Genomic DNA, 21938 nt, shown 5'->3' with positions numbered 1-21938 from the left:
ATATACACACACATAAACACCAAATTTATCCAGGTAAACTAAAACTACTTTCAATTAAGGCACATGTTTTCTGCCCGAAGTGTTTTTACCTCTGTAGGTGAACTAGGCAAAATTCCAGTAATAAATTTCATAAGAACAAAGGAGGAAAAACTGATTCTCACCGTCCTTTTGATGTATTAGCTGCAGATAAATTACAGTGACTGCACTGACTACTTCACATCTTCAGGATCCGTAGAATGCCTCACAAATTACAGTCTTGCTGGTAACTGACAGCTCCTTTCCCACCCCCACAGAACTAAAAATATTAAGCTTGATCTCTCTTTCTCCAATTTTTAAAAAACATTTGTTTTGCCATATTTTTAAGAGCTTCAAATGGTCTATGAAGTGTCTGTACAGAACTGTTCCTATAGCCTGCTCCCTTCACCAAGGCCAATGGGAAATGAACAAAATTTAAAGGTCCCCAATTAAGAACTGATGTAAATTTTTTAAAGAAAACAATACTGGAGCTAAAGTGACACATCAAACCACTAGTAAGATACTTTAGTTTTCATGGGTGTTAAACAATTCTGAAAAGATCAGTGTCAAACACTGAACCAAGTGTTTTGGGGAAAGCTGGAGCCAAGTACATGCAAAAACTCTTCAGATTAAGTCACAGTACATCTAGGTATCTGTTTCACTTGATTTCATCCACCTGTCATTCCCTCTCACCAATGGTTATAAATGATCTATTAGCAGACCTAGCACAGTGTCTTGCATTAGGAGCTGTCCCCCAGCCAGGGCTGGTGCATTTGCATGTTCCAATTCATGAGGTGAAGGTCAAAAAGCTGTCAAAGGCCGGGCCAGACAGGTCAAAATGCAACCTTTCTCAGCCATCACTACTCAAACACAGTCTCAGTAACTTAGGCTTCAGGAGAGCATGCTACTCATTCACACAGTCTGCTCTGAAACCAGCTTTTATAATCTATTTTAACAGTATTTTTCTTCATGTTTTAAAAATCAATTTAAACCTGTTTTGTAAGAAAAAATGTTATTACCTTATTTACTCCCTGTAAACAGTCCAAGATGGTAAGATTGTATGTGCAGTTCCCAAATGAAGCATCCCTATAGATTTAACACAAATGAATTTAATGCACATAGGATTCTTTTAAGAACTAGGGGAACAGCAGCACACAACAGAATACATTCAAGCTATTTGATCCCCTTTGAGAACTCTGGATTAAAGTTTAAAGACGTCTTTTTAGAAGCTTGTTCAGGCTGAAGTACTCCCCCACCCAAGATGCAGCTCAGAGTAAATGCAGCTAGATACTACAAGCTATTTTAGGTGCATATTTTACATGAAGTAACTACATGCTTTTTGCCAAATTATTTATGCTTTCCTGGAACAGGAAGGTTTGCACCCTCTCTGGATTGTGTAAAGATAGTAGCAAATAAAGCACAGCTTGCTTTAACCATTATTCAAGTGCCAACTGAGTTACACTAACAGGGGCAGGCAAATAAGACTACTAGCTTGGAATTAATGTACAGGCTTTCACTTTGATGCCTGATTACAGATGTGATCAAAAGTTATCCTGATACAATTAACTTGAAAATTACTTAACCTCAGTTCTACCACTATGAAAATGACAACCTGTCTGTAAAAGATGAAGTGAGACTCCAAATCAAAACACATTCAAGTGGTAAGAGACAGCAACATTAAAAGAAGAAAAATAACACCACTAAAAAAATGCACTGTGAAAAAACGAAAAAGTACTTTTTGAAGTGTGCTCCAGATCAGTTTGATTTTAACAAAACTTTGCCTGAGCAGACTATTTCCTTATCACTCATAAAGGAAATCCTTTATAGCTTTTCTCTTAGCTATCTTAGACAGAGTCCTAAGAACTGCAATTTATCAGAATAGCCAAATTTTAGGTTCAGACAGATACATATTTAATCTATAATGGATTCAAATTTTCAATCTTTCATTGAAAACTTTCCTTTTTTGACAAAACTTACTGTAAGTACTATGAAGTTTGTGATACGCTCCTTCAATCTCAAGTACTTAAAGAGCAGAAAATTCTCACCTACTCTTTAAGAGCAGAATAAATTTAGCAGTTTTGAGCAAGCACTGTTTGTAGAAAATGCTTTAAAGAAAATTAAATCCGTAATTTTGGTAGTGTCATAGCGCAGGCAGGCCAATCTAAAAAAGCTTTCAAATTACTAGATTATTAAAACACACTTAACCATAACGTTTTGGAATGGGAACTTTGAAGTGTGTATAAACTTTCCATATCCAAATCCCAAACAGAAGTTTTAAAAATGAGAAGCCATTTTCATTACACTGAATAAGCAGAACATATCAAAACTTAATATATGAATTTTACAGACAATACATTTTTTACAGATAATGGATTAACATGATTATTTTGAACATCACATTTTATCAACTGATCATTTTAATACAAAAGCATTTTAGCAAACAAAAAGGTCTTGTGAGCAAAAAAAATTAAGGGCCCAATGGGAACACATACATAGCAGAAAGGTTTTAAAAGCTGTACCAGTTTTCTGGAGGGACTGACAGAAATGAAATCCAAACCAATGCAAACCACAAAATAAAGTGGAGAAATATGAACAGAAGATATGATTGTAGCAGACAGGTTTTATTTTATATGTTATTTTGCTGTAACAAGAATAAAACTTCTATTTTATCTGTATGCATATAATTACCTCTTTGACTGATAAGGCATCTGACAGGGCAGTACATAAAAACAATACTGGGGAAAAGCCACATAATCTCTAATCCATTAATAAGAAATACTATGAAGGAGGGCGGGAGGCTGGTGAAGTTGACCTAGATGTACAATTCCAGGTGTACAGTATTCTCAGCTACAGTTCCCACAGCCAGCTGTTAGCAGTGACATGCACATGGATGCTGGCAGCTAACATGGATTGCCTCCATCACCCATGTCTCAAATGTCTCATTTCTGCTGATGTGCACGTGACCATTAAAGTAGGTTGCTGATCACATTTCATTACAGTATTCTTACAGTCTTTTATGCTCAAATGAATAGCCAGCTTACTTTTCAAACAGTGTTTTACCAGCTATTACCTGATAGAACTCTATTCACTTTCAAAGCAAGAAGGAATGTGGATATTCCCAGGAGATACTGATTTAGTATGAATCTGAGCTGGCAATACAGAGCTGCATATCCCACATCCGATTTCACAGTTGTTGTAGCTGACCTCAATACTGCATAATGCTTTCCCTTTCACCAAACCTCTAAACACTGTCAATAACAAAACAGTTTGTTTCCCCAGCACTTGCCAACAAAGAAACAAACCCTAGAAGCTATAAACTAAAATCTGTCTCTGAAATTCATGTCATTATTTAGAGACTGAACACAATAGTAATAAAATATAGTTGTTTTTTCTTTTGAACATAAAATCAATACAGAGTAGTTCGAGGTAAAACTCTGAAACTCTGCTTCTCAGTAGGCAACTGGTATTCATGACAATTTTAAATGGTTTCAGCACTGTTTTTTAAATGAAAGTGAGAAGATACAGTATAAGATCTTCAAGAGACTAGAGCGTCACCAAGTGACAGTGAATCAGCCAAAAATAAGTGTCTCAAAGACAGCAGTGCCTTATCCTTCCAAGTTATCTTTAGCTTTTCTATTATAAAAACAAAACAATACAAATTTCTATGAATTTTGTAAGAGGAGTGATGTGATTTCCTTCCACCCCTGAACTGTATTTGCTGAAGCTGTCTTTAAATGAAATACCAGCTGAAGACCTAAGCCGATTAAGGCTTTTTGAGGTCACCAAGCTACATGAAAGTAGATCAGTTTCCCAGCAATCACTTCATGTAAACCTACCTCAGTATGTCACAAAGAATGTGACAATGCTGCAGCTTCTACCTATTCAAGGTTGTCTTTTTTTTTTAAATAGTGGACACTTCAGATATCAAATTAAACTTGTTAAATAGTCCAGTTGTAACACTTAACTGATCATTGCTCACTGATAAACTCTTGAACTATTCAAACAGAGATGACCTATATTATAGAAGTTATGTATTATCTAAATTCCACACTGCCAGAATAAAATCAAGTCAGTAAGTACTGGATAGCAATGATTAATATCTCCAAATTATTTCCTTCATGGACCTTAGAATATGAGGAAAGAGGTAAGACATTTGGGTTATGTTTTGAATTGTAAATAAGAGTTATTTTAGTCTTTTTCAAGACACTAAAGGTGTGGAAAGAGTGCAAAATTCCTCATAGCACCACCTTGTTGCTTCATAGTACAGCCTGATGCCAAGCAGACACACTACGTAAGGCAGAGCTACTGCTTCCAGCACAGGTTCAATCGCTTGAGCCTCTGTACTATGCTACATTTTGCAACACAGATGTTCCAAATGTCTTGGAATGGGGGGGGAGGGGGAAATATTTCGAAGGCCTTGAAAAACCAGGAAGGAGGATTACATTATTTCTTTCCCACTCCCAGCTACTCTAGACTGTCCCACTGCAGACCCTCATCAGATCTACTTGTCCTTCTCTCAGCATCAGTAATTCTTAAGCTCCTTATACATACCAACCTCTACCTATGAATTCAATACCCAAATAGCCCCTCCCTATCAGACTTCCCAGCTCTCATCCAGCTTCTTATCTTATCACAATCATTCAGTTTACTTCCTCACTCCTCTTTGCCTCACCTCCAGTACAGCCAGATTACACATCCATCCTTCCCATCAGGACAAACTACACCGCAGGTAACAGAATTTGCTTAGGCTCTAATCTAGTGCCAAGACCTGACGTAGTCCAAAGCAGATCCAAAAGACATTTAAGTGCTTTCCAACCCCACACCATGCAAGAATGCTCAAGAAATCAGGGTGTTTAATTTTTCTAGCAAAAGCTCCTAACACTATATTCCTTCTAGAAACAGCAAGACTCAAGAAGACTGCCTCCCTCTAATATTGCCAAAGCTTTGTGTTAAAAAAACCAAACCGAGCAACAAAAGCCCAAACACCTACCAGATCCCATCCACACCAGACAAAACCCACCACAAAAACCCCGTAACTGTCAAAAGCTTTAGTTTTAGACAATCATTTCTCTCACAGCAACCTAGGGCTTGAAGCACATAGAAGAAGACTGCAAAGTAGTTATGTTTCAGAATATCCTACTCTATAAATTTATTGCTGGCTTCTCCTGAAGCTGACAAATGGAATTAAGGAATTATTTTTTCATAATCATTCTGCCAACCCACACATCAAAACCTGAGTAGCCCCTTTGCTGGACTTTGCCTTCTTCAATGTTTTTGGTAAGTATACTCTTCCCAAGGAAACACAAAAAGCTCTTTTGTACATAATATAAAATTCTCTCTAGAAAATCTTGCTGTTTCTTCTATTTTTTTGATCCCTCCTTTGCTGATTCTAGAGCAGCTAACTATTCTATTTTGGAATAAAATTTCATGAATTCAAACTCACAAGGATTACCTATAATCAATTAACACTTAATAGGAAATTGTTTTGTATCATTAAATTTGTTAGTGTGGTTCCAATCAGCATTACAAGAAATCACAGAGACACTTTCATTAGTCCTTACCAGTCAAGCAGAAACAGCATTTTCTTATTACTGCTACTACTATCAGTATCAGTATTATAAGGAATCAGTTGCAAGGCAAGAATCTATAGCCTTTGGTTGGAGCAAAGTCCTGTGAGACTGTTCTGCAAACACACTATTCCTCCCAAGTTTTCTATCTCACAATTTTGGGATCTGACAAGTAAGTTTCTTCATTTTGTCAAAACCGCTTTTCTACACACCTTAATCTTCACCTTGGCAGGGGAGACAAAAACCCAAAGACATATCAATTTACTATAATGCCTGTTCAGCTATGGAGCCTGATGAGATGTATCCCAGGGTCCTGAGGGAACTGGCTGGTGGTGTTGTGAAGCCACTCTCCACCATATCTGAAAAGTCACGGCACTCAGGCCCAGTCCCCAGTGACTGGAAAAAGGGAAACATTGCTCCTATTTTTAAAAAGGGTAGAAAGGGAGAATCAGAGAACTCCAGGTTGGTGAGAACCATCCTCTATGCCTGCCTGGGAGGATCATGGAGCAGATACTCAAGGAAGCAATGATAAGGCACATGTAAGGCATTGTTTAATGTAAATCATGACACTTAATGTAAATCTGTATCTTACACAGAATTTGGAGATGTTAAAAAACACTGACATGTTTAAAATAACTGACTTTTTAAATGCATTGTACCAAGTATCTTTTATAATTAACTGAAAAAAATATGGATACCAGTAGCTCAGTAAACTTCTTGGGCTCTGGAGAGCTATCAGTGACCAGGTCAGTGAATAAATTCTCTGTCAATAAAAGCTACCACTGATTTAATACCTTTTTTTTTTTTTAATGTAGCTGATGGTTTAAGATCTTGTAGTCAAACTGGTCTTGACAAAAAAATCTACCACCCCAACAGATACTGCATCTGGCTTCTGTGCAAGGTATGAGAAGTGACAATCTGATCTTCCTCTGCTGAGTGGCTGAACAATCAGATGAATTGGATATAGACAAAGTAGGTCTGCATTTACAAATGCCTTGGCTGACAGTGAACACTACTTGCAAAATGCAGATTCCCCTAAAAGAGAGGGTATTGACCTTCTTGCAGTTGCCTTTTATTGTCACTGTTTGCATAAGAATACCATGAGGTAGTCACATTCATCAAGCATAAGTGCATTTCATAGTGCACAGCATGAAAAATATTTGGAAATCTCTTTATTAGATAAGCATGATAGCTAAACTTCCTTAGATCCAAGCCTCAATGTGACCCTAGTACAGAGAATAAAGACAGATAGTTCCTATCAATCTATGATTCACTGAAAACATTCAGTAACCTTAATATCAGTACTTGCTCTGTAAACTAGAGAAAATGTAACAGCATAAAACCTCCTTCAATCCTGTAAGTCTCACTAGCTAGGGACTAGGTAATTTAAAATATTTTAATGACTTCCAAATAGTAACACATGATGCATTATGAAGAAAAGGCTTAAGTGCTAAATCACAAACATGCTAAAAACTATTTTCAAAACCTGACAGTTTACAAGGTTAAGAGTCTTATGTAAGACTTTTAGCAATCTAAATGATTTATTATTCCCCAGGTAATTACACAAAATGTAAAAAATATTTTTTCTGGAGATCAATCCTTTTGGTACAATGTCTGTATCAGACATGATACACCTTTTCAGGAGGCAATCTAAACCCAAATTGTTTAGCAAATTCCAAAACAGAAAAGGTAGCCTCATTTCTTATGTTCACATACCTAAATGGAAGATATGGTGGATTAGATCCAGACAAAAGCATCCTGTAAGCTTCTTCTGGTGTTTTCTTCAAGTATATAACCTAAAAGGGATGGGGGAAGAGGAGGAAAAAGAAAAAATCAGCCCTGAGTCTGAAAAGTCTAACCATATAGTAACTTCCTCCAGCACACTAAACTCCTAAGAATGCATGTTATACTCCTTTCATGACATCAGAAACAGACATACCCATACAAAGGAAAGATTCAGATATCAACAGAAACTTTGTTTTCTATCAGTACCTTATTTTAAAAACGGAAAATTGGAGAAAAATGTCACACACTGCTGCAGCTTAAAGACTTTAATGTTGCATGAATTATTGTAAAAGAGATTACATTTAAAGCCTAAATTCTTGATTATAGACAAAATATCCTTAGAGGGTAGTTCAGAGGACTTCAGGAAAAAGATGAGTTTCCATCTTATCAAGGACTTGTGAATCTGAAGTAGGGGCGAATTCGTACTACATGTTTTCCCAACACTGCAGGTTTTATTTGACAAAAGTTATGGCCCTTCAAAGCTGTGTCTGCTCAAAGACATGTATACATGACATCTTCAACCAAACACTGTCCACACAGCTCATAAAGGCTCATAATAAAGACACCAGGAGGAAACACAAAAAAAGGAATTAAGAACACGAAAGGGGAGAGGGAAAGAAACACTGAACAAGCTCCTGAAAACATCGGAATTATCTTGGATGTCAAGAGCAATGCACTAACTGAAGGAGAAAGGATCATGAAATGAAAAGGAAAAGATCACAGACATCTTCAGCACCTAAAAAGTAGTGAATTCCATTAAGAAAAATCAAGGAGACATTTTCCGACTCATCTGTATCAATGAAGAGTCAGCAACCAAATCTTAGCTTTGTTTTTAATCTAACAAATCTTTGGAGTGCTTTCTTTCTGCAACATACACAAGAATATCCCAACAACCCAAAAAGCCCCTTGTGAATAGTTTGGATAAACTGAACTGGTATTTAAAAAGCAATGTGAGTAAAAGCTTGAAAAAAAAGTACTTTATAGACAGTAACTATTCTCTTACAAGAGTTTTTTTACAAGGGACAAGGTCTTCTTCCCTTGCCCCACTGTCACTACTGTAAATCTTACCATATGGCACCACTACTTGTAAAACCCAGATTCAATAAATACTGAACATTTAAACCTTTTTTTCTCTGATGTTTTCATTTTTATGCTCTCAACCTCCTGAGCAATGATGTGGTTGAAAGTTCCCCACAGTTAGGGCACTCTGCAGGTACATGACATGTAGCAATACTGGCCACACATACCTGCTGTCAAGAAAACTCATATCGTATTTCCTAAGAAGCTTACAGAACAAAAAGGGAATCAGTATTTTCCAAGTCCACCTTAACACTTATCCACAGTATTTCAAGTGCAATTTAGATTCATTTTTTCCCACCTGCACCTGCCACTTACAAATCAGAAGTATATGCAACAGATCCCCTCTAGAGCTACTTAGATTACCAGCATGTTTCAGGTAGGACTGAGATGTGTAATTTAGATTTTTAAATTAGGAAAAAACACTCATGCAAGCAAATTAACTGGACATGCCCTAGTAGTTTGCTATTATCTGGTCATTTGCTGCCATTAGAACTACAAACTTAAGAACTTAACAGCTTTTCTCTCCTATTGGCATTACAGAAATCTAATAAAGGTATTACTAACAAAATACACACTCAAAGGAATCATGAGAAAGAAATATGTCCAGTCTATCTGCTACCTATAAGAAAAGGAACAGGAACCAGGACAAATAAACCGAACCTCCTCAATTAACTCTCAAACACTGGTAGAGTTGTGGCACGCTGTCTATTATTCTGGGTAGGCTGTGAAAATTAAATGAGAAAAGAAATCAACTCAATAATCACTATGCCTCTGGTCTAATAACTTTTAGAAGGCTGTGAGAAAAATCTTTTCTCCTTCTCACTCTGAATCTCACTAATGACATGAAAGCAATTGATTCTAATATGATCAATTAGAGGTCAGTTTGTGATTCGGATTTTCCACATTCAAGAAATTGGTACTCTATGGAAAAACATGCAGAGGATCTGCCAAAGGCATTCCCTGTGCAGTAAAATAAAAGGAGTTAAGGGATGAAGACAGGGTTTCCCTAAAACTCATACTGCAGAGTTTTCAAAGACAGCTTAGAGACAAATGAAATGACCATCTGCCCACCTCCCTAAAGGAGCACCCCTAGAGAAGCCATTTCACACAAAGCAGAAGTCTCTTAAGGAAGGTTAAAGTATCCATGGGATCAAAAATACTTACAGCATATGCACCTATTAGAAACGCTGCATTCGCTCGCTTCCGCTGGTCAAAACTGGTGTAGTACACGATCTTCTTTCTTGATAGACTGAAATACTGTTTAAAAGAAAGTAAACAAACAAAACAGCATATTTACTAAGAAAAGAATACACTTTAAGAATACTTTAGCCAAACCACTTTTCCAAAACTGCAAAATAGGTCAGAAAAAATTCTTACAAAAGATTCTTTAAATTAAAGGAGAAAAAATTACTGATACTCTGAACAATCTTCTTATATCACAGATAAATAAGAGTGCAAGGAAATAACCACTGTTTCCAGGCAGATCTCTTGGTTAGCTCTACAAAAACATGCTACAATGTGCAGATGAACCAAAATCTTCAGTATAAAAAACTGGATTTCCCCCCCCCCACGTATAGATATTTGAAATATTAGCTATGAACACTGATTCAAGACATTGACATTTTCAAACTAAAACATCCTCCTGTATGTTAAATCTCTTTAGCACACAATTCTGTGGAGAAGACAGAAGAAAAACTCAAGCAATCAACCTTACAGGCATTTTTTAAGTTAAACACTTCCATCTATACTATTTTAAAATGGGGTGACAGACATCTTTAGAAAGCTTCAACAGCAAGAATTCATTTTAAAAGTAAGAAAAAAAAAAGATTGCATAAGAGAAAAGCCTGAAGAAAAGGCTAGGCAAAGACAAAACTCGCAATTCTTGTTTCTTTAGGAAGAAAAGAAGCCTGTGTCAGAATCCTGCAGACAAACCTCTCATTGAAAACAAAATCAACAAGCACCAGAAAAGAACAATAACGACAAGCTGCGGCAAAACTATTTAAAGCCAGAGAGAGACAATATTGTCAAGTTGGACAATTTACCACACCAACAATTTTTTGAACTTCACAAATTGCCACACTTCCATTCTGCTACACAACTGCACATTTTTCCTGATTTTTACAGTACTCCTGCAGTTTTGAGGAAGTAATCAACAGACATACTAGATTCTGTTTCTAAATATTTGAAGCATTTTTCTAGTTTTAAAAGTTGCACATTCTATAAAACGCCCTAATACCACTGCTGTTACCCAACTTCAGGTTTCTAACTCTTGACACTGTTGACACTTGGGGAGGGGAGATAAGGTAACTGCTTCAGAACAGTGTTTCCTTCATTTGTAGTGCCAACTGTATTTCACTTCCAGAAATCTGTCAATGTTGCTCTCAGCTCAAAACTTGTTGCAAATTTTAGAACAGTTTTATCAAATTTTACCAAAAAAAAAGTATCAAATAGCCAATCAACTCAGGAGAAAACTGATGTAGGTACAACAGTGAGTTTCTTACTCCCACCCCCCACAGAAACAGCACCCTTAGTCACAGTTCTAACTGCACCTTCCAGTCTGGTCTTACAAGCCACAACTTCCAGAGGTGGAAGGAGTGAGAGTTAATGCAACTGAGTGTATCTAAATAGGACTGTTAATTCCTGAAATAGATGGTTGCTGTTGATTGGAAGAGGTTGTATCTTGAGGCCAACAGCAACATCTCTCAGTGTATATGCAAACATACAAAGCACAAGTCGTTACTTAATTAGTGAAGCATTCAATTATTATTAAAACTTGACAAAATGAATCCCAGTACTTTAAGATTCCTCCCTTCTTCCCCCTCCTCAATTTTTTAATTTTAGTGTTCTCTAACTGCAATTCCACCCATGATGTGTAGGTGGGATAAGATTACAGTAGTTATGCAACAGTGACAGAACTTCAATTATAACTTATTGACTACTACTTATTTTAAAGCAAAGTTCTTTGCAGCAGTTTACAGTTCACCTAAAACACTATTTTAAACTGCAAAGCTAGCTAGTGAGAAGTAAGTTCTATGTAATAAGACCATATTTCTTATTTTATAGAATGGATTTTTTAATCATATGGGTATATCAAGTCATTCCAATTTTGAGACACTTTTGTACCCAAAGCAGCCATAACCTGAAGTTTCCAGAATATTTAGATGAAAACAATGTATCAGTTTTAGTGCATAATTTTCAAAATGTAAGGGTTTAATCCTCGTTATATGAAATACTTAAATGTGTTTTGAATCCTGACTAAAGCTTTAACACAAAATTGAAAACCGACATTAATGCCTAATAGCATAGAAAGCAGTGGAAAACAGCAGCACAATTTAACTTTTCAGAAGCCTATAAAACAGATCACTGTTTTTATTTACACACTAGTATCAGAAAATTAAGTTTTACAGTAAGTGTTTGCTGAAGCATCAATGTAATGCATCTGTTAACATTAACGTGCAGTTTGTCAACTCAGTACACTTTCATTATCAAAACTAAGCTATTGGATCTATTTTTAAAAATACCGATTTTCTGACCATATTTCATAAACTACATCTACTCCTGTGGCCAGGTCCAATGACAAGCTTTCACAACAGTTCTGGGAGGTGACTGTTTTTACAGCTCCAGAGCTCCACCTGAATGGATTAGGGCTTTAGTTCCCTTAGGCACTGCACAGCTCTGAAGAACCAGGAATGTTTCAAAACAGACTTTTTCAATACAGGTCTTCTAGGGAATAACTATAGTTGCAGATAACTTAGTTGACATAAACTTTTTTTTTTTCCGCAATAAAACTGAGGTGCACACGCTATAAAGCACAAAAAATATCCTTTACCAGTAAGAAAATTTTATCAGTTTCACACATCATTAAAAGATAAAATTTTAACAGTATAACACAACAGTACCTGCCAAGATATACCCCAGAGGAATATACTGAAAGACAATCTAGTGAATTAAAAGCAGAGGTTACACAGAAAATGTAGCAGTTTTTGCTTTAGGTGATAAAACTAATTCATGAAGTGTATGAGAGGGTTACAGAACATTTACTTTCACTGTAAGATTACATTTTTCTTTTTTAAAAGTTCCTTGTAAATCTCAAAATAGATTTATTTGCAGAGAAATTGATGACAGGATTAGAAAGTGCCGTGGACAATTACTGGATTGATAGCTGTGTAAAATTACCATATATTTGACAGCATTTTATGAAACGGCATGGTTTAATACAGTTGTACTGTTCAAGCAAGAAATTACTTCAATGTGTTTAATAAGCCTAGATCTACGCAAATTCTACTTTTATATATATACAGGTGTGTATATATAGGTAATATGTACATGTAAACAGCAGTGAATACAAGACTGACAAACTTAATAGAAAATAATTAAACACATGCATGCAACCCTGCCTCAAAATCTAGGCTGTCCTAAAGGAGATGCTTTGCAATTACTATAGTTCCATGTGTATGCCCAGCAGTTTATTTATATTAAAACAAAACAATTAGCCGAACCCCTCTATGATTCAGCAGCAATACAGTTAGCACACAAAAAATGTTAACTCCATAGTTTATAAGCCTGCCAGTACCTTTTCTCTCCTGCCATTGATCTTCAATACTTGTATCATTTTTATCAGCAACACTCCCTGATTACTTCTGCTCCTTAATTTATTGTGTAAGGCTATGCACAGATAAAACGTAACAGTTTTTTAAAAGCAGATTTTATGAAATCAGACTTACTTAAAACAAGAAAAAAATTTTCTTTCATAAATGAAGCCCAGTTGCTTAGTCAAGTGTTTTGTTTTCCTGAACAGAATTCAAATAACAAGTAGGAAGACAGCACAGACAAGCATTTTTTGCTTGCTGTTGACTTGGATAGTAAAAATCATCTTCACAGCAACCAGCAATTGAAAAACTACAAACACAACAAGGTCAGAAAGGTCTTCCTGTAAGGCATAGCCAAGACTTTGCCTCAAACTTTCTCAGCAAATGGATATCTGAATAAATTCTTCACCTCTTCGGAATGGAATTATTTACTGTTGAAAAAAGTCAGTCAGCATAAAGTTACAACAGTTTACTTTAAAATGTTGGTCTGCCATTAGCACATTTCAAACTGGTATCCTTCTTCCTCACCAGTCCCCCAAGAAAGGAGACGGGAAAGCAGAACACTGCCTCCAAGTTGAGCTTCTCTCCCAAAACAGAAACAGACATAGCTGAAAGACTTAAAAGGAAGTTTGTGGGGCTTGCTAGTTTTAATGAGATCTTATACTTTCATTTCTCCTGCTCCTATCCATAGAAGTTTCAAAACTAAAGAAGTCTTAAATTCCTTTTGAGACACCATATCCACACCAAAATCATCATGTTTGTGAATAATTTCTTTTTGTGCCATATTTCAAGACTCTTTTCTTAAGTACATTAAGTGCTTACCCAACCAAGTATACCAAATCATCTGGGCTTAAGCACTATGATTGCTTCAGGGTCTCAGATGTATTGCAGTATGGTAATAGCAACCATCCCATGATAATCTGCAGTGTCTTTTACTTCCTATGGTCAAACAAATCCTGCTGCTGGTCACAGGGCACCCTTTCGGCAAGGGTGTGCAAGCAGCAGTTGCCCAACAGGACTCTCTCTCTGTCCTTAGTCCAATCTGTACTTTCCACCTCTGAAACACTCATCCCAGGCTGCTTACACATCACCTGGTGCCACAGGAGCATTACCATACTTTTGCTGCTGCAGGGCAGACGAGGCACAGGTCATGAACTTGTGAACACACTGGTTCAGGCCCCAGAACTCCTCTTGGGGACATATGTGAAGGACAGACACAAGATGAGGCGTAGAAATGATGACTCTCTAATTCTGGCCTGGGGAAGCTGAGCAGCAGCCTCTGAAGCTAGGCCTACAGTCCCCAGCAGACGCACTCCTCTGAGGCATGTAAATACACATGCAGAGGCAGGCTTCAGCCCAGGGACTCCACCTTACAAGCCTACTTACCCACTGCAGATGGTATCTAAATTAGGACAGAGTGTGGCACGTATTTTAACTACCAGAAGCTTACATTAGCAGTGCTGGCCTACCCCAGGAGCAGTGCCAATCAGCCAGACAGGAGTCTATTCATATATAAGTTTCTATACCACTCTGGCAGTATTCCAAGCTTTAGCTGTTTGATTCCAGGTATTACTTTCAAGTGGTTGCACTATCAGGTTACCCTTCTCTCTCATGCATTAGGAGTTTAATTTAACCTATTTGGAATTAGCCTCTGGCAAGCCAGCAGCAACAAACTGCACTTCCTCCCAGTGGAGACTTCTCTGTCCCAGTCCTGGCCAGCTGTACCCTTCACCCAGCAGCACAAGTACATTCACTCTTTTCAAAAAATAGAGAAGTTACATTAAAATGACATTACAGTTTGCTAAACCAACCCTGCAAATATTGGGGCTAATAGTTCAGTTCCAATTTAGCTCCCTTATTTTCGCCATCATAACATCCAATCTTCACCATCATGCTTACAAGCCACTTCTGACAATTAGCTTGCCTCATTCAATGAGCAAGACGATGGTCTCACAACAAAAATAAAGACTGCAGACACATTCCTGTTTAATACTGAACCATTAAGAAAAACCCCAAGATATTTATTAGTTGCATACTTCTTTTCTGGGTGAAACTCTTGGTACCTAGGTTGAAGACTGAAGGCATACAGTAATACATGAGACTATATTAAGGTTCCAAACTGATCAGTGTCTCAATCCAAATCTGGAAAAGACACAACTGATATCTCTAGTTCCCATGGGCACAGTGAAGTTAGAACAGTAGGTTTATTATTGGTTCTTCTCTGGAGAAACTGCTTCACAGAGCAAACATTCTTCAGTTTTTAATAACTCAAATATAAGGTCACATGCAGCAGAATTAAGGTGAAAAAAAAGATTCCTACTGAGTAAGAATCATTGGTCATGCATTTGAATGGGACAGTGGCACTGCAGAACAGGGTGATAATGTATTTATAAGGTCTCTGGTGTTATCAAATGGTAAATCCAATGTTTTCCCAATATGAGCACAGGCATTCAAAATAGCAAATAACAGAGTTTAAGTTTTTATCTTTATTAATATCTTTGTAAACTAAGAAGCAATGTAAATTTTCACTAGAAGCACTTTTTTTTTTTTTTTTTCCAAGAAATTTATAGCACTCTACAAGTCCCTCAGTTTGCAGAACGTCCTCTTAAGAGCACATGGAATTCAGCATGCCCCTGAAAGCAGTAGATAGCATGAATCAACTTAACTAAGGGTTTTATTTGTGCCCCTAGACATAATGCCATTTTCCATAAAGGGACCCTCTTAACAGTGGCCAAAGCAATCACATCTGTTGTCCTATTTTCCCCTTCTTTCAGTAACAGGTCTAATATTTTGAATCTGTAATATTTAGTGAAGGGCTTCCTCACTATTTGCCCACAAGTTACGTTAATTAGCATTTTGGAATTAAAACATCTTTTGATTCTTGCAGTTGATGGATTTTCTATACACGCTGAAAATCACTTCTTCACAGGTATTTGGAGAAAGTTAAGTCTGCAGCTGTACATAACATTCAGTGGGTCTGGCTGAGATGGAGCTGGGGTTTAGCCACATCAGCCATGCTTTAGATTTGTGACCAAAACTGTGTTGATAAGACACCCATGTTTTACCTACTGCCGAGCAGTGCTCTCATAGTACCAAGGCCTTCTCTCTTGCTCTGCTCCCCACCCTCCTTTCCACTGAGGCTTACTTTAAAAAGTGTGATTTCAGGACCCATGTTTTCTTCCTTGAGTACCTGCTTTTTCAGTTATTCAGACCAGCATACACACTTCATTAGCTGAAAACCCATGACATGAGCAGAAGCTTTTGTTACTATTGTCTTGAAGGTGTTAAGGTTATGCAAAAAGATGAACAAAGCCTTCAGTCACCTGCCTCACCTCCTAAGCCAAAATGAGAGCATATTATTTTCTTCCACTCTTCAGAGGGAAACAAACTTGGAACAAAGAACATCCTTAATAATAATCCTTAGCAATAACCATCTAGCTAATGAGCACCTAATAACCACTTTCAAACTGGCAAATTTTATTTCAATTTGAAAATACAAAAATATAGGAACTTTGTTTTTAAATGAAGCTTACCTTTAATTTCTTATTTAGTTTACAGCAGTATCTGTATAGCATTGCCAAATTTAAAGGTCCAAAATCTCCGTAGAAACTGGGGAAAAAATACAAAACCCAGAGTTATTAATACAAAAGAACTAAGCAAATTTCAACATGCATGTCGTTGATAATTAAAGCTGGAAATAAAGGATACTGAGTAGCCAATACACATGGAACAACAGATAAGTCCTTTCTTGATTAATTTAAAAGGACAATAGGAACAATTAATTTAAACTTATTCGTAGCTTCAGTTTAAGGTATTCCAGTAACTATTTTTCCCATTATATACACACACTAACTATAGAATTTTTTTCTTCATCCCATGACATCCAGTCTGGCTTTGGCCAAAACCACAGAGTGAAGAACTTGAAGACATGATATACATTTAAACCATGCTGATATCATCCTAAAGATTCTACAACTGCTTAAGATAAGAATATGTCATTATATACTCTCAAGAATAAGCAAAATAGAATTTCTTATGGGTGATAAAATTTATTTAATAACATCTAGTCTTGATCTCTGTCTGAAATTTAAGCTCATTTCTTTATACCACTTCCTTTGCTATTCCAGAGATTAGATGTTACATACACACTTTAAATCTAATTATGTTTCCTTTTTCCCTCCCCTCACCTATGGGCTGCTCTTCCAATTTATTATTTCCTGTTCTAAATATCAACTTTCATTGTTCTTGTTTCTCTCTTCTACATTTTTAAACTGTGTTGTATTTGAAGCAACACTCTCTGGCCTTAAGGTAAGAGCTAGTAGCAGTAGTCTGTACAGGAAAATTATTGCACAACAGGCATTCCTTGCAGTGATTCACAGTGCTCTTCCTAGCAAACCCTCTATATAGGCACCTTTACAAGTAACAGAAGCCTTTATGCAAGCAACTTACAGCAAACTCTTCTAGAGCTCCTTCTCCATCAATTGTGCAAAACTGGTCAAAATTTAAGCTGCAAATGTCGTGTCCTCCAGTAATTCTCCTTTTGTGCATAAAAATCTTAATCTTGATGGGCTATGCAAATTTATTGAAGCACATGTTATGAATTACAGTGAGAATGGACAACTACTTAAACTGCCTTAATCTGATCTGCCATAAGCCTTTTTGATAAAAGAGACAGGAATCTTCTTGCCTACTGACAAACAAAACAAGCCATTGGCATCTGAATGCATTCTATTTGGGGAATCACAAAGGAAAAAGTTGTTCTGGACTTACGGTCTTTGAATTGTAATTCAAAGACCGTATGTCCAGAACTTACTGAAATTACAAGATAGGATAGATGGCAGTACCTATCAAGCTTTCTTCCCTGTGGCAAAGGGTTTATTTTTCCAGTTGAATATAAAAAGAAAATTTCCACTTTGAGAGCAGTCAAACACTGGGGAGCAATTGCACAGAGAGGTTGTAAAGTCACAACCAAATTGTACAAGGATCTGAACAACCTGCTCTTCTCAGCCTTGCTTTGAGCCCACAGGTTGCATTACATATCTGCAGAGGTGCCTTCTGGCTTCACCCCTTCTGTGCAAACACAAAACCAAATTAGGAGTGCTTAATCTTTTTAGTGCTTATAACGTCATTGATATCATCCTCCCCACATTCTCTCAACCAAGAAAGCCAAGACCAGAGCAAAAAGAGACAATCATATTAGTTTGATCACTAAGACAAGCAGCCTTCCTGCCACACCAATGCTATTTCACTATCATCTACTTTACAACATCAAGTAACAATACAAGTATTGGTTAAGGTTCAGTTCAGCACAAAACATTATGATGTAATTACAGAAGATAATTAGCTGGGAAAAAGACCAAGCTGTTCAACTACTAGAACTTAATTTGCAGGTTGGACAGAAGTTAACTAAACCAAGAGAAAACTGCAGTAGCAGTAAAGCAGGGTTTAACTTCAGAATTCCTCATCTTCTCCTAGAGATAGGTGTGCCAGATATGGTCAATAGTTATTTTTAAAAGAAAACCCTCCATACAGTTTTTCATAGAGATGAAATAAAAATGTTCTAAGGACAAGTATGAGTTAGGACAAACAAGAAGTTAAAACTGCTGCTCTAACAACACTAGAGTGAATGTAACTACTAGGAAAGTCATATAGAAAGCTTCCTAACATCTCCGCCCACACAGCGGCACTAACATGAATCAAACACCCCCACCCTATCTTACTCCATCAATTTTAGAGCATTCTTTCACTTAAATATATGATGAAGAGTAAAACTTATGATATTAAAATTATTTTGGAAAAATACTTTTTAAAGTCTTGTGGAAAAATATGGAATGGGATAGTTACTGTAATACAGAATACTTTTTTAAAAACCATTGTGAGCAAAGTATCTGAAAGATATAACTGAATACACAGCTCATCTAAAGAACTGAACAAGTACAGCCATGTTTTACAATAAGATGAATTACGATTCATTTGAAGTACATCAATATGAAGTCATATCCACTTCTACTTTTCCACGTGATTAAATTAATTCAAACATCAATGTAGGAAAAGTACATGAAAATCAATTTACAAATTTATCCACAAGACAAATTACTATCTTGGTGGGTATAAGGATAAAACACATTTGAGTCTATCCAGGAAGTAATTGTATTTCTACAAAATGAAACTATTCAGCTTCTCTCAGCCACCAAGTTAAAGATGGCACAATCTTTGGCTATTTCTCCATCACTGATTACCATTGAGAATCCAGTGCTTCTCTTAATATGGTGGAGTGGGGGTAGAAGTACCTGAGTTTAAGACTCTGATACTGCCACTGTTTGTCTATGCTGCAGAAACAAGATATTTCTCAGAATCCAAACACTCAAAGGAAAGGCACTTTTGGTCACTGCTGCACCAGCATTACTACCCATACAGAAAACCACTGGCACTTCCCAAGTTATTTCCCTACTACCATAGAGGCAGTATAAACCAGCCATTGACTTTGCTGATAAAACGTTGTGGCTGACATGTGAGGCTGAAAGTTAAAATAATGCATGTAACATAATCCTTCTCCGTTTTATACCTCTAAACTGAATAAGTTAATTATCCCTTCTTTATTTGGGCTAAGTTAAAAATGTGCTTTACAACCTTCAAATCAAAAGAGTTCTTTGAAAGATAATACAAGGCTCTGTACTGAAGTCAATGAGCTCTGATCTACAAAATCTTTCTTCAATTTACATCCCTAGACCTAAATACAGTTTCTGACATCTTTAAGCAGAAGGATTTAATCCTATGCACCCTCATTACTTTTTCTATAAAAGGCCATTTTTATACTTGAATTAGTGACACTTGACCCTGATTCACCCAAAGGATTTTCATGTTAAGACCACAATTTTAAGCGAATGTAAGTGGAACATGGGAAATAGGCAGGGTATATATAGGGAATGGGGATGAAATGGCATACCAAGTCACCATCTGAATAAAGAATTTTATTTGGCAAAAGTTGAAGATCAACATAAGAAAAGTCAAGGAGTCACTGATAACAATTAATCCAGTATCATTTTACTTCCATCTCTTTTACCTCTAGATATTTGAACAAAGCATTTAAATACAGTAAGAAATTGGAATGTCTCTGAAGCTTAAGCCAGTTAGAGAGAGAGTCATTTACAATGGAGGTGGAAATCAGAGGAACAAAAGTCAGGTATGGTATTAATTAACATTTAATTGTATTTTGTTTTAATCAAATACTTAGATGATACCTTAAATTATTCTTCCCCCTCATCCCATGGAGACTTGCTATCATTACGCTTCTCAAACCAAGTGGCAAAACCCCAGAATATACTAGATGAACATTTAAATACTCTACTTCAAAAATACCATCATGATGCCACCTGGAAGCAGTAGCAAAAGTTTCTGGTATCTGTTTTCTCTGTAGATTAGACTCCTAGAACCATTTCTTCCTACCTGTACTTTGTTGCAGTATAATATCTGAGGTACTTGCTGTACTGTATCAGAGGAATGGTCTTCCCCCTAGAAAGGCCAGCCCATGGGTATACTCTGCCATGCAAACAGTTACTGTAAATTCTTCCAGGGAATTTAATGGTGAAAGAAATGCAGCCCACACCCCTTAGTAACAAGTCGTTTCCAACTGCAGTTCCATGGGATGCCACATGAAGGTGCCATCAGTCAGTTCAAGCCTGAACCAGCACTTCGGAATGCCAACACCGCTTCTTACTAAGCACTCGACCCTTGTGCCAGAGAAAAACGAAACAGATTTGCCATCCTGAATTATTAGATGGTGCCATTCAATGAAGCAATACTATAGCCTAGCAGACTTTTAACTGAATTGATAACCTCCACAGAATCATAGAGTACGCTGAGGTCCCTCTCTGCAGTGTTGTTCTCCAGCCTCTCATTCCCCAGTTTGCCCATACACCCAGGGTTGCCCCATCCCAGGTGCAGAATCTGGCACTTGCCCTTGTTAAATTTCATACACTTGGTGATCGTCCATCTCCCTAATTTGTTAAGGTCCATATTAACCTCAGTCAATCTATCAGGCCAAGATACCATCTTTCAAAGATTAAATGCATTACTTATACTTTACTCCACATGCCTGGTTACTTTTTCCCCCACGGAGCAATAGTTTTGTACTGCCATTCACTTCCCATCAGGGCATGAAGTTTCTTGCTTGCCACCTTATTCAGTCATTGGTTTGGTAACTTGAAAACAGAGGCATCATTTAATAACTGCAATCATTTTCTGGAGTACATATCTCAGAACTGGAGAACAAGGACTCCTTAAAGTATAATGTTTGCCTTACTGAAGGCTTGCCATCACATAAAGCCACTTTCCTGCCAAAACAGGAGCCCCTACCAAGCTTGCAACTACTTAAGTCAAAAGCTAAAACCTAAGAATCTGGTGAAATAACTGCAAAACTTCTCCAATTTTTCAGCATTTTATAAATGTCCAGCTTCCTATTAAAATTAAGCAATGAGATTGTTTCTCTTATAGTGATTCATCTTTCTTGCTCCCCCCTCCCTCTTTTCTACGCAGGAACATTCAGGTTACTACCCTCTAAAGGCCTTGCTGCATCGGTTCTGAGCCTGGGCACTCAACAATACAAGAGCCAGGTGTTGCAGAAGTGGCCAACTTGATTAGTACAGCTACTTGCTTCAAATCACAAGATGAGCACATCCCACATGCAACAAAGTCTCTGGGTGAGAGAGGATCAGTCTGCACACTCATTACAACCTAACTGCTGGTTGGGAAATCTTACCAATTTAGGCTTTTTTCTCCAACTCCAGTTTCCTGGACTGTGTTTCTCCTCCCCACTTCGCAAGCACATGAAAAAAGGTGGCCACTGTTTTCCTCCTCTAGTCCACTGATTCCAATAACACGTGAATTGTTAGGAGCTTTCTTA

General features: G+C 37.1%; 1 protein-coding gene across 4 annotated transcripts in view; it reads right to left on the bottom strand.

The window, feature by feature from the left end:
* The window catches only part of CDC14A (cell division cycle 14A), a 54475-nt gene that overhangs the window by 26621 nt on the left and 5916 nt on the right, over window positions 1-21938 (bottom strand). For all 4 annotated transcript variants that reach the window (XM_082286747.1, XM_082286749.1, XM_082286748.1 and 1 more), the window contains exons 3-6: window positions 16570-16645; window positions 9612-9704; window positions 7299-7378; window positions 1035-1101 (exon numbers count right to left, since the gene is read on the bottom strand). In XM_082286747.1, the coding sequence (XP_082142873.1) occupies window positions 1035-1101; window positions 7299-7378; window positions 9612-9704; window positions 16570-16645 (316 nt within the window). The remainder of the gene's footprint in view (window positions 1-1034; window positions 1102-7298; window positions 7379-9611; window positions 9705-16569; window positions 16646-21938) is intronic.

The sequence above is a fragment of the Coloeus monedula genome (assembly GCF_965178545.1).
Source record: "Coloeus monedula genome assembly, chromosome: 9".
Lineage (NCBI taxonomy): Eukaryota > Metazoa > Chordata > Aves > Passeriformes > Corvidae > Coloeus > Coloeus monedula.
The sequence above is the reverse complement of the archived record's forward strand: the minus strand, read 5'-3'. Positions and strand labels throughout refer to the sequence as shown.